This window comes from Podarcis pityusensis (genome assembly GCF_964106645.2).
Source record: "Podarcis pityusensis genome assembly, chromosome: 9".
Taxonomy (NCBI): Eukaryota; Metazoa; Chordata; class Lepidosauria; order Squamata; family Lacertidae; genus Podarcis; species Podarcis pityusensis.
Window position 1 is genome coordinate 32,580,011 of NC_138034.1, and position 14,502 is coordinate 32,594,512.

The window sequence follows — 14,502 nt, forward strand, 5'->3', positions numbered from 1 at the left end:
TTGGTCTTTCTAGGTTAATATTGTCTACACTGACTGGCAGCATCTCTCCAAGATTTCGGACATCATTCTCTACCAGCTCCACCTGAGCTAAAGTCTCGCAAGCAAGCAAGCAAACAAACAAAATAAATGGACATCTAAATGAGATTTGATATGTTTTGCTTATGAAACTGGAGAGAATAATAGCGTTTCTCAAATTGGACAAAGTGTGCTCCAATACGCTTTTATACTCTTACAATCTTTAGTCCAGCAACAGCAGCATCTTCTTCTGTCTCCGAATAACAGGATAGGGTGCCCTTATCCATTCACCATACAAAAGCTCGTGCTAGTCCAATAAATGTGTGAACCTGAGGAGTGTATGAAATAATCCTTAATCATAGGAACGGGGTGGCTAGATTTTAATATTGGAATGCTTGGTAGTGGTGAGGTGTTTGATACAAAGTTGAGAACTGAAATTTGCATCTACAGATTGGCTACAGTCAGACATTATCATGAGAGGAACGAGCCAATGAGATGAGGAAGGGCCATAGCTCAGTGGTCAGAGCATCTGCTTTGCATGCAGAAGGTCCCAGGTGTGATCCCCAGGTATCTCCAGGTAGGGCTGGGAGAGACTCCTGCCTGAAACCCTGAAGAGCTGCTGCCAGTCAGTACCAAGATAGGTGGATCCAGTGGTCTGACTCAGTCTAAGGCAGCTTCCTTTGTTCCTAACCAAGCCTCTGTCCAGGCTTATATGCTCCCTTTCCCATCTCTTTCTCCAGCGCAGCTGTAAGTCTGGAATGGAAGCTTTCACTTCCAATTTCAATTACGTAACCACAGTTTAGCATTGCACCCTAACTTTAAACTAAGATTGATCTTAATCATGGCTTGTTGAGAAAAAACGAGCTTGAGACAAGCTTGGCCTGAAATTGGTCCCCACCCCCTTTTCTTTTTTAAACACTTTAGTTAAGATTAATCAGTTTTGGAGAAGAGGGATGAGGAGCAGTGCATAAGCCATAAGGGAAGCTGGATTCAACTCTGTCATGATAAACAACAGTTTATTGTCATATTTGGAAGCAGCCAAGGGAAGAAACGAGCTCACGAGGAACTCTCTCTTTGAAGGTGGCCTGTCCCCTTCCATTTGACATGGATACATAGTGCGGTATATGTCACACATAGGAGCCCTCCATTCCCATCGCTACATACCACAGTTTATCTGAGCACAACCACTGTAAGGTTCACATGGAATTAAGGGGCATGGAGGAGAGAGAGAATGGAAAAGCACTGGCTGCATGTGAAAGTAATTACCATAACTGTAAGAACATAAGCTTGCCAAAATGTGAATGAATGACAACTCTATTGACCTCACACTCTTTTAAGGAACACATTTGATATGCAAAGGAAACTGATATGTTAAGGTTAAGAAGGCATTCCCTACATAGCTGTTAGGTCACACATTTTACTTGTGTTTATGCACTGGAAATCAGCAAATCAAATTCATTTTGCTGAGTTTAGGAGGCACTTTTACAATACACTTAAATCCTTTAAACCCCCCCCCCAAAAAAAACTACTTCCTGCATGGCAGTGTTGCACTGACTTCAGGTTATGCGAGTTCAAATGCTAACGCATGATTAGGTACCCCATTCCTATTGTTTTTAATTTCAGATGTCATGCACCTTGGAGGAGAGCCCGGGTTCTTTGCATCTCTATGGAAAATTTGGAAATCTGTGCCTGATAGTATGCACCCTTAAGTCTTTGACTGTTTGCAGGAAGGGGATGAGATGCAACTACCAGATGTTGTGTAATTAATATATTGTATGGATGATAATCTTAATTACTGCTTCCTGTAATCTATGCTGCATTTAAAAAAAGGAGGATATGGAGGATCCAGGAAACTACAAACCTTTGATGTCTGTATCAGCTAAATTGGTGGAAAGCACTACTAAAGACAGAACTATTAAGCATAGAAATATAGAATAACAAGCCTTGCTCAGGTTGAATTATTTTCCAAGGCCATTCCAATCACAGTGATTTGTGGGGAGGGGTGTTGAAATAAACAAACGGAGATGTTATTCACGTGGGTCATCATTTTCCTCTGAGTTGGCTGTGGAAGCAGGGTCTAAGTGCTTCCAAACACTATTGAGACAGATAGAATGCAGATCTTGTGGTTGCTAAACACTGCTAGTATATACAGTATGTGATTCAAATATATAGGAACAGATTATGAGATTATTTTGCTGGTCCATAGCAATACATTTCCATTAAGATCAAAATCTGAAGATTTTTTTTTAAACCCTTCTTCCTTTTTAAATAAAGATTATCGTGTGGAGATACAGCAGTTGTTAGTCATATATGAGGAACAGAATGGCCATCCCAGGAGATGTTGGGATTGAAATACCAGTCTTACCTGACATGAGGTGTTGGATTTCCAGCGACTCTGCACTCAAGCAGGACCTTCCTTCCTTCCGCAACTTCTTGACTCCTGAGTTTCTGGGTAAATCGAGGGGGTGAAGGTTGACTGTGTATCTCTTTTGTGACTTGGTACAGGGAAGCATTCTCACTGGCCTTGCAGTCTTCTTTCCTTTGGAGCACAGACTCTCCAGTATGAGTGTCTTCAGGCACCTTATTCACAGGTGTGATCTCCGGGCATGTTTTGTCAGGGGTTGGATTCCTTATGGAATTAGGCATGGTTGGTTGCTTGTTTTTAGGAGAAAGATACCCACTATCTGGAGAAGAGGAGTTTCCGTCAGGGCTCCTGACTCTTGTCTTGGCTGCTTCACGAAAGATGGAAGAGAGTTCTTCAATTAAAGTAGCCGCTTTGTCACACATCTTATTCTTGAAGGGAACATCACCTGCAGAAGTTGGTTTAGATTTGGGGCTCAGCTTTTGCATGCTTGGACCACACCTTTCAGCATTTTTTAGGCTCCGAATGAAGCTGGGTCTTGCAGGCAGCAGGGAAGATATGCCGGATGGTTTCCCAGTAACATTGTGAATGTTGTTTGCTTCCTGAGAATACAAGTTCTGGTCTGGGAGAGTTTGAGCTGAAATCAGTAGTGAGTTTGGGCTGGTCACCTGAGTCCTATTGGAAGTGTTTTGACTATCCCCATTGGTCTCAATGGAAGAGGCATTATCTAGTGATTTTGGAGAAGTGTTGAAGTAATATGTGAACTCCTGGTTTGCGTTCCCATCCTCCTTTACAGAATTCACAATAGATGTGTGAGCAAGTTCCAGGCTTTTGCTTATCTCTTCGTCACTAAGAAAGGCAGATAGCTCATTTGAAAGTTCCCCATCTGGTATGTCTGATAGGGAATCATAGAAGAGTTCATAAGATGAGGAATCCTCAGATGTGTTTTCATGGTTTCCCACATGTGTGCTCTTCTCTGCAGAATATGCCTCCATCATTAAAGGCATTGGAACAGCTTGCTCACAGCTTCTGTCCTGCATGCTGGAAGAGAATAAATTCTGTTTTGGTAAGGACAACACACTTTTTGTCACCTAACTACTCTTTTTCATTCACATATTATTAGCTCCAAAACCAGAGAGAAAACTGGAAAATCACTGAAACCCTTACGGCCCATATGGACCTAGGTGAAATTATAATTTAAAGGTACAATGTATTTGACTAATACAAGGCCAGGGTCCCTGTAGTTGTTCTGTGCCAGGCATAGGCAAACTTGGCCCTCAGGTGTTTTGGGACTACAACTCCCATAATCCCTAGCTAACAGGACCAGTGGTCAGGGATGATTGGAATTGTAGTCCCAAAACATCTAGAGGGCTGAGTTTGCCTATACCTGTTCTATGCAATTGTAACTATGGGTCCTGAATGTTTTGCCCAAAGCTTGGAAATTTCAATGCAGCAAAAAAAATCCAAAAAAATAATAATCCAAGAAATCAAGTATTTTGTGAACAATGTTCAAAATCTTCTCTAGAAGGAGGCTATTGTGAATCATAACAGCAACTGCACAAAGCCTCCAGAAGGCTGTCAACCAATTTCTCTTTTAGAACATTAAATCCTTTAAAGCAGGGAAAGGGAACTTGGGGCTCTCCATACGCTGTTCAACAACAACTCCCATAATTCATGATCCTTGGCTATGTTGGCTGGAACTGATGGGAGTTGGAGTCCAACAGCAGCTGGAGAGCCATTGGTTGCCCATTCCTGAGTTAAGCAAATTTAAATAAATTTACATGTTACAAAAACCTCAATAAAAGTATCTTTTCAGGTACTGAGGAAAGTATGAGATAATTTACAATTAAACAGAAATCTACCAGCAACAAATATGGGCCATCTTTAATCTTTTCTTTTAAATTCCTTGTCACATTACATCACAACAACTTAAATGTATTTGCTCTTGACTTGTACAGCCATTCATTTAAATTTTTCCTCACTGATTAAAATTGGCCCTATTAATACTCATACCCAAAGGCTGCAATCCTAAAGACACACACAAGGCATTATTCCCTGTAGTGAGTCTTAGAGTAAACATTCATAGAAGGGCAATCCCGGGGCATTTTGCTGCCTGAGGTGATCATGCAGAAGTTGAATGCGCTAGAAGTTGAGTCCTAGTTTAGCATTGGTGACAGAACAACATCTTTCCACTAGGAGCAGCAGGTTAATTTAGGCAGCTCAGAGCAGCCTGCATGGTACACAAATCTCTGTCATCAAACGGAAGGGAATGGCTAAGGAGGAGTTTAGAGGAGGAGTTTGGATTTGATATCCTGCTTTATCACTACCCTAAGAAGTCTCAAAGTGGCTAACATTCTCCTTTCCCCTCCTCCCCCACAACAAACACTCTGTGAGGTGAGTGAGGCTGAGAGACTTCAGAGAAGTGTGACTAGCCCAAGGTCACCCAGCAGCTGCATGTGGAGGAGCGGAGGCGCGAACCCGATTCACCAGATTACGAGACTACCGCTCTTAACCACTACACCACACTGGCTCTTGAGGTCTCAAGTCACTCAGGAGGAACAGTAGTGGGGCTGCTGCTGCCACCCATCCTACCATTTGCCACCTGAAGCAGCTGCCTCACTATGCCTAATTGTAGAGTCGGCCCTCATGCACTGTAACCTTTCAACAGATTAATCTAGTGGTTAAACCAATTAGCAGGTGGCACTTATAATTCTTGGTCATTTTAGTTTAGAAGAAACAGCTCAGTGGGGCATAATAGCAGTTTGTAGAATTTTGAATGGTATGAGGAAAGATCAGAAATTAATTATTATTGTTGTATGTATATACTGTATATATTGTTGTATGTACATACTGTAATGTATATACTGTTTCATTACCAAAGTGGCTTCAAAGCTGTTGACTAGTATTAAATCAATTCTAACATATATTTCAAGCAGAGATTGGATGACCGTCTGTCATATATGATTTACTTGAGATTTCTGTGTTTGCAGGGAGTTGGATTAGATGACCTTTAGGGTCCCTTCCAACTCTGCGTTTCTATGTTTCTATCTATAAACACATAAAATACAACAATAATACATTTTTTCCACTTCTCAAGGACTAGAAAAAAAGAGAAAAGCTATGTTCAACACACATTGTTATATATTTTAGAAGTATATTAAAAGCATTCAGGGCTTTTCAAAGGAAATGGAAGAATTTCATTTGGAAATGTGGGTAGACCAAAAGCTAAATGAATGCATAACGGCATTTCTGTTTGAAGGCAGGCGTTTAGATCTAAAATAACAGCCAGCCTAGTGATGAACCAAGCTGGTTTAGCAAGACAGCACTGATTCTCCCACTTCATTTTTCAAAGCTGCATATCACCATATGCCATACTACTTTTCTTCTGTAAGAGATGTATGATCTGGCTGACAGTCATGAGATGCAATCGGATGTCTTTTACATTGACTTGTGTAAGCTCCTGTTACATTTAGCAGCTCCTCTGGGGCTTATCTTGCATGAAACTGTTAACTGATTGGCAGAGTGCTTGAATCCTTGGACTAGCCTGGGCATCTCATAATATCTCTTCTCTTTCTCAGTGCCATATCACTGTGTAACTGAGCAGAAAAGAAAACTATTAGGAAGCCGAGCTCTTTGCCATGAGATTTTAGCACCTGAATCTCTCAGGCAACGAATCTGCATTTTTATTCTGGGCTCTCTGCTTCCCTTTTAATCCAATTTCTGTGACAAACTACATGCAACAATGAGTTACCCAAAAATAAGGTTACCAGATTTTTTCCAATGAATCCGGGGAGACTTTTCAACTTCAATTGATTTTGTATGGGGACTGATTTGTAAATCCAGGGACTGTCCCGAGGAAATGGGGATGTCTGGTAACCTTAAAAAGCTTTAAATCTGAACACAGTTGTCCGAACCACAGTTTAAGAACTTTAGAATAGAACTTGAGAGATTAAACACACCTTTCCAGTTTAATACAGAGTCCATGAGGGAGGTTGAAAACTGACAAAGTTTCAACATATGCAAAGGCTTCCCCATTTATTTTGAATGGGTATGAGCATTATGTATCGCTTTGCGGATACTCATCTGCCCCTGATACTGAAGTGAATGTGGAAGCCAGCATGGATGGGAGCTAACTCATCAGTGTGCGCACTGATGTCTGACTAGAACAGGCTTCCTCAAACTCGGCCCTCCAGATGTTTTGAGACTACAATTCCCATCACCCCTGACTACTGGTCCTGCTAGCTAGGGATCATGGGAGTTGTAGGCCAAAAACATCTGGAGGGCCGAGGTTGAGGAAGCCTGGACTAGAACTTTGGGTTGAACCTATCCTAACCTGCTGCTCATGAGCTATTCGACATTGGAATAGACTACTTTAGAAGGTGGTGGCTGCTCCTTCATTTGAGGTTTTTAGGTAGAGGTTGGATGGCCATCTGTCAGGGATTCTTAAGCTGTGATTCCTGCATTGCAGAGGGTTCGACTAGACAACCCTTCCAACTCTTTAATTCTATATTTTATGACCTGAAAATGGGTCACAAACCTTAAGCAAATGGGTTGCAGGCTTTATAAGTAAACCAAAATTTTTTTTTTGCTTTTAATCCTTAACTGGTATGATGAATACCTCTTACATCTTGTGTTTAATTTGTATATTATAATGCTTGTAATTGAACAACAAAAAGGCTCAAGACTTTTAACACTTGAGAAAGGCTTTCTGACAGCTGGAAGCAAATCTGGTGACATCTTGCCACACAACAGAGCCTGTACAACAGAGGTGAGCTGTAATAGCCACTCAAAACAGCTTACTAGATGAGCACCTTGTGTCATACTGTTGATGGATCTCCTGCCAGGATAAGTTAATAGTTAAGCCAGGGTGATATGCTTAGTTAAAATAAGAAATAATATACCGTATTTTTTGCTCTATAAGACGCACCAGACCACAAGACGCACCTAGTTTTTGGAGGAGGAAAACAAGAAAAAAAATATTCTGAATCTCAGAAGCCAGAACAGCAAGAGGGATCGCTGCGCAGTGAAAGCAGCAATCCCTCTTGCTGTTCTGGCTTCTGGGATAGCCACACAGCCTGCAATCGCTCCACAAGACGCACACACATTTCCCCTTACTTTTTAGGAGGGAAAAAGTGAGTCTTATAGAGCAAAAAATACGGTATTTACCTTCTGTATCAGTAATTCTTTCATACTATATCTGACAAATATCAATCCCTGCTTTGATCTACTTGTTGACAAAATGTGAGCTGAGGTATCTACTGACACTTGACAAAATAAACTGTATTATGAATAAAACTATTTAAAATATTCATAGCCATATTCATTAATATGGCTTGTGCAACCATGTTTTTAGAATAATTTTGTTAATTTAGGAAGCAATATCCTGCAGGAAGATGCACACCAATCTGCACACAAAACAGTAAATAACTTGGTAAATACTAAAAGCATTTCAACAAATTCTATATTAATATGCATGTTTGTTCATTTTTTTATTGGATGCCTCAAACAATTGTTATATAAAGGCAATCTTGCAGTTAAAATGGCTGCCAAAGACCCAAGGCCCAATAAAATAATGTGTCACCGTATCAAAAAGGTTGGGAACCATTGGTCCAGGGGATCAGCTGTCAAGGCTTCTGGATAAATGCCAGAAAATCAGGGCTAAACTTGGAAATTGTATGTTTCATATGCTTATTAAGGAAATGATCCAGCCAAAGGCAAGTCCTTTGAAGTCCCATAGATTTCAGTGGAATATATTTTAGCCCTTGTCATGTGGCATATGCGTGATGAGGCCGCCATGCAATTAAAGGAAAGTTGCCCCAGACCACTGGCTCCATCCCTGATATTGTGAATAGCCTTGCCTTCCAACATCCATGCATTAAATGCTCATGTCTGGACTCTGGAGAGGGAAACCTGCTTACATAGATCTCCGTGCACATATCTGATAGTGAGGCTTCCTCTGTTCAGATGTCCACACTCAATGTGTTGGCATTGTAGGTATGAGTTTAACTTAACTGTACGGAGCCCAGCTCACCTGTAACTCTGTAATTAAAATCAGTGGGATACATGAGGAGGAGTTTGGATTTGATATCCCGCTTTATCACTCCCCTTCAGGAGTCTCAAAGCGGCTAACATTCTCCTTTCCCTTCCTCCCCCACAACAAACACTCTGTGAGGGGAGTGGGGCTGAGAGACTTCAGAGAAGTGTGACTGGCCCAAGGTCACCCAGCAGCTGCATGTGGAGGAGCGGAGATGCAAACCCGGTTCACCAGATTACGAGTCCACCGCTCTTAACCACTACACCATGCTGCTAATGAGCAGTTAACTTTGGCTGGATCATGCCCAAAGTTTTTATTTTAAATGTTTTTAATTCTCCTCTATTTTTTTAAAAAAGAAACACCCCTAATTTTAAATAAAAGTTATACATGGTATATATTTCTTAAGAAATGTGTGTTATTTGTCAAATTTTTATTAAATATGATGCTTGGCATCCTGCTGGTATTAGTTTTTCCATCATAGTGGCAAGTGAGCAAGATCTTTGCAAGGCTCCAGTGCATGCAAGCAGTGACAGCTCTCATTCCATTCAACAGTGAAGAATGTTCTTTGTGGGCACAGAAAAGTAAACGCAATAAGGCAAATTATTCCATGTGGGACAATGCATTCAACAATGGGGAAGTTAGGGGTGCTCCAGACCCACTGAAATTGGTTTACGTCCATTTTGCAATCCACTGCACAATAAAGCAATGTGTCTTACCCATTCATTCTCAGATAGTCCATACACAAAGAAAGGATAAAAATTCACATCCAGAACAGCCAGCTAATCTGATCGCAAGTGCCTAAAATAGATACTGAAGCAAATATGTTGGCACCTGGCAATGTAACTAGATTACTAGAAGGTGCAACATTTCTTCGTTTGTGAACAAAATGCCAAGTTCCCTACAGGGCACCGTAATTATTTGGCTTTTCTGAACTTTTGTCCATTTATTTTGATTGCCTGTAAAAAGGCTTCACATCTCTAACAGTAAGCCTTCAAGTCTGTGTGCTTTGAATTAAGGTTTGCCAACCTACCTAATTTATTTCGGTGGGATTAAGCGCTTCATTCAATGCTGCATCATGGCCAGAATGTATAGCTCTGCAATGTTATCCAGGAAATCCACTTTTCCTTTGCCAGGACTCTGCGTCTTTAAGTCATATCTATTCTAGTTAAAATAACACTTGAACCCTATCAAATAGCATACATGATCATAATTAGAACTAGGCTATGAGCTATTTCTAGACTCTTCTGATTAGACAGCAGCATATTTATAAATGCTTTCCTCATCTCTCTAATGAGCTTATTGGTGATGGTAAAACAATGTACTGTACAGTTTGGAAAAAAAGATGAAAAGTACATGTAGCTGGCCTGTTATTTCATGCATTTCTTGATTTTTTAAAACAATTTTCTCAGGCCTAAATGTGATATTCTACAAACAGCAATAGAAAAAAATCACAGAAACTTTAGACCATCAGTTATAAATATGCTTACTTAAACATTATAAGTTATTGTTTGAAAGGCACTGATAATTCATATAATGAATATAAATTAGAATATGTTTAGCCCTGTTAAAAATAATGTTCACGATCTGATTTTCTAGTGCAACCAGGAAAAGGAAATGCACAGGATAAAAACACAGGCAATTAATTATGTCTATACTGTAATTAGTTTCTTTAAAAATTAAAATCAAATGCTTTCAAAAACATTATGCAACCAGAAAGCGTGGCAACAGTCAATGAAATCTCTTTATATGTAGCGAATGAAATATAACATTCATACATGGACAAAATTAAGCAGAATTTAATAAAGAATCCAAAAGGATCTTACAAACCTTAAGTCAGTGTGAAGAATTTCATATAGAATAAATTTCAAGCATGGAAGCTCTTCCTCCTTTTGTCTAAGAAAGCTGGAAGTTGCTTTAGCTATTCATTCAGGATTGCTTGGTCCACAGTATCGAGGTGACTGTGGCCTCTGAGTTACATCTGTCTTCTCTGACTATGTAATTCCTACCCACTCATCTATATTTGGTAACTGAACTCATGTTTCAGCAGGACTGCCACTATCTGGAATTCCAGCAGAACGAACATTGGGCCAAGATGAACGAGCAACGTCTGTGTGTGCTTCGTGCTTATATATCCAAGGAGTTGTTGGAGATTACAAAAAGCAGTCTAGTATTGTTCTTTATACCAATGCTGGAAGTTTCCCCCCATAACTTTGTAACAGCTAGCCTGAAGAATTCTGTAGGGGTTGAGTGATACAAAATAAATTTCCATAGAAAAGTTTTCTGCTTTACTTCAAAGCATGCTTTTGGTAACTAGGTGTAAATTAGTCCAGTGCTTTTTTGCTATCAGATTGTCCTGTTGCAATGCTTACACACACAGTATTCAGATATGTCATGGGTAGGCAAACTAAGGCCCGGGGGCCAGATCTGGCCCAATCACCTTCTAAATCCAGCCCACGGACAGTCGAGGAATCAGCGTGTTTTTACATGAGTAGAATGCGTCCTTTTATTTAAAATGCATCTCTGGGTTATTTGTGGGGCCTGCCTGGTGTTTTGACTTGAGTAGAATGTGTGCTTTTATTTAAAATGCATCTCTGGGTTATTTGTGGGGCATAGGAATTCATTCAATTTTTTTCTTCAAAATATAGTCTAGCCCCCCACAAGGTCTGAGGGACAGTGAACCGGCCCCCTGCTGAAAAAGTTTGCTGACCCCTGAGATAGGTGCTTAGGAATGAATGCTTATTTTTCTTAGTTCGTCAGCAACATGATTTTTAACCTTTTTTGGGGGGGGGGGAAATGATGCAATGTGTGCTACATATGCTACTACATTTGCATTTTACATTCTAGCAGCAGTTCTCAAACTTTTCTTGGGGGTAGGGGAAGTGGAAATGGATATTAATTTATATCACTTAGTGCAAGCATCATTGTCAAAACCAATGCCTACGAAAACTGAGGCTGCTGAAGCGCCAGAGACCTGGAAGACCTGCTCCCTGCCTTGCATCTGGCCTGGGAAGCTGGGGCCCTGACTAACTGCAGCTACAAAAGCTGAGAATGCTAGACTCTTGAGCTGGGGTATTATTTAGGTACTTTTGCTGGGGGACATTGTTGCTGCTTTTGATATTATTATTTTTTGCATCTACATTTTAGATCTTATTAAGATTTATGTTGAAATTGTTTCTTCTTTCTTTCTTTTAAATCCTTTATTAGGCATAGCACACCACACAGTAACAAACAAACATCATATACAGACTGTATAAAATACGGGCTCAGCGAACACAATTTATCCCAGCCCTATTCTTAACTCCAAGAAATAAATCGATGTACATAGATAATATAATACAACAACACAGCAACATCACCTACCATTAAAAACCACTAAGTCTCTTTATCATGGCCCATTCTTTCTTGAAATTGTTTAATTTGCTTGTGTATTTTTTTAATGTTTTATGTATTTTTTATGACCACTTTGTTATGTTTGTAATTATGTATTTTTTCAAGTCAGCTGCATTGAGCATGGTTTTAACTATGGAAAGGTAGAATACAAAGAAAATTACATATGTATGTACAGGCGGAGACCATTTTGCATGGGGGTTTTGTTTCTGATTCTCGTGTGCATCTGTGCAGTGTGCATAATCTTGCTCCACCCTGTTCTGCCCTGCCACATTTCTGGGTCACTTCCGGATCATGTGTAAAATAGCCGCTGCCTGTATATTACCAAAAACATGCCCCCTAGCCCATGCATCTGAGAAAAGTTCCTTTAACTGGTAAAATTGTGAGGTGGGGATTAATAGAGGACACTAGTGCTGTATATATACATGAACAGACTCTAAGCCAGGGTCTTGTACTCCCCGTTTTATACGGTAAATACTTTGCATTGTTTAGTTGTTTAGTCATGTCCAACTCTTTGTGACCTCATGGACCAGAGCACGCCAGGCACTCCTGTCATCCACTGCTTCCCGCAGTTTGGTCAAACTCATGTTAGTAGCTTCGAGAACACTGTCCAACCATCTCGTCCTCTGTCGTCCCCTTCTCCTTGTGCCCTCAATCTTTCCCAGCATCAGGGTCTTTTCCAGGAAGTCTTCTCTTCTCATGAGGTGGCCAAAGTATTGGAGCCTCAGCTTCAGGATCTGTCCTTCCAGTGAGCACTGAAAGCTGATTTCCTTCAGCATGGATAGGTTTGATCTTCTTGCAGTCCATGGGACTCTCAAGAGTCTCCCTCCAGCACCATAATTCAAAAGCATCAATTCTTTGGCGATCAGCCTTCTTTATGGTCCAGCTCTCACTTCCATACATCACTACTGGGAAAACTATAGCTTTAACTATTTGGACCGTTTTCGGTAAGGCGGTGTCTCTGTTTTTTAAGATGCTATCAAGGTTTGTCATCACTTTTCTCCCAAGAAGCAGGCGTCTTTTAATTTTGTGACTGCTGTCACCATCTGCAGCGTTCATGGAGCCCAAGAAAGTAAAATCTCTCACTGCCTCCATTTCCCCCCCTTCTATTTGCCAGGAGGTGATGGGACCAGTGTCCATGATCTTAGCTTTTTTGATGTTGAGCTTCAGACCATATTTTGCACTCTCCTCTTTCACCCTCATTAAGAGGTTCTTTATTTCCTCCTCACTTTCTGCCATCAAAGTTGTGTCATTTGCATATCTGAGGTTGTTGATATTTCTTCTGGCAATCTTAATTCTGATTTGGGATTCATTTTCGCATGATGTATTCTGCATATAAATTAAATAAGCAGGGAGACAATATACAGCCTTGTCGTACTCCTTTCCCAATTTTGAACCAATCAGTTGTTCCATATCCAGTTCTAACTTTATAAATACAACCTTGGTCAAAATGGCTTCAAACTGAAAAATAAATTTTTAAAATGTAACCCGTCCCTTGCCTATGTAACAATCTAATTTACACATTAAAGCCTTTGGCAGAATCCTGAGTGGGCTTTTGAGTTGTTTGGCAATGACGGCTAGAACAGAGAAAGTCCCATTAAACTACTTGTATAGGATTTCACTGTTACTTTATTTACAAAATTATTGATGAGTTAACTTTTGGTCAAAAAAAGGGTCCCAAAGCGACTTCCAACAGAAAACGCTTGAAGTTTAAAACTTTAGAGCACTATCCTAACAAATAGAGCATCCTTGGCTCTTTTTTGTCCTTACCTCTGTCTTCCTCTAAATTTATCTTTCTGTACTAGACACATAGTTGTTTAAGCACCATTCCTTCCCCCCAGGAAACCTGCGGGAATCACCATAGCTCAGTGGTAGACTACATGCTTCACATAATTAAATCCCTGACATTTTTAGTCCCCAGCCTCTAAGATCAGGTAGCACATGATGTGAAAGATCCCTGCCTCGAACCCTGGAAAGCCAGTGCGAGTCTGAGCAGAAGACAGATGAACAAATAACTGGACCTGCTAGAAGGAAACCTCCTCTCAGTGCTGTGCCAAAAATATCATCCTTCTTCTAATTATTCTCAATCAATTAATGAGAAAGGAAATTGCATCAGTAAATCATCAAAGGGGAGGAAAGAAAGGGGCAAACTTCTCATGGGAGGGCTGCAGGGTTTCTTTTTGGTGGTCATTCTTACTTTTGAAGTAGCCAAGTCGTGTTTGTGAATATGCTTCCTTTCATTCTACAAATCATCTCCTCAGGGGTATGTATGTAGCCTTCCCAGATGCTCATGCTTCACTTAAAGCCAAGGGAAAGACATTACTAGGAAACACTTCCCATGGGGCCTTTTCAGTTCAGGAAGTAGGGAGGCTGCAGAGATTTGTTTATTGGAAAGAAAATCCACAAACACAAGGCCATCTCAAAATTTCTAAAGAAATTCAAAAGCCAGTGTGGTGTAGTGGTTAAGAGCGGTAGTCTTGTAATCTGGTGAACCGGGTTCGCATCTCCGCTCCTCCACATGCAGCTGCTGGGTGACCTTGGGCCAGTCACACTTCTCTGAAGTCTCTCAGCCCCATTCACCTCACAGAGTGTTTGTTGTGGGAGAGGAAGGGAAAGGAGAATGTTAGCCACTTTGAGACTCCTTAAAGGGAGTGAAAGGCAGGATATCAAATCCAAACTCTTCTTCTTATTATTATTTAGCAGG

General features: G+C 40.5%; 1 protein-coding gene across 2 annotated transcripts in view; it reads right to left on the bottom strand.

Annotated features, from left to right (window-relative positions):
* PALLD (palladin, cytoskeletal associated protein) overlaps positions 1-14,502 on the bottom strand; it is a 224,701-nt gene that overhangs the window by 203,930 nt on the left and 6,269 nt on the right. The window contains exons 1-2 of one of the 2 annotated variants that reach the window (XM_081021669.1): positions 10,239-10,360; positions 2,381-3,418 (exon numbers count right to left, since the gene is read on the bottom strand). In XM_081021669.1, coding sequence (XP_080877795.1) covers positions 2,381-3,417 — 1,037 coding nt within the window. In that variant the 5' untranslated portion in view covers position 3,418; positions 10,239-10,360. Of the gene's footprint in view, positions 1-2,380; positions 3,419-10,238; positions 10,361-14,502 lie in introns of those variants that run through there. The other variant, XM_081021668.1, reaches the window with a different exon arrangement.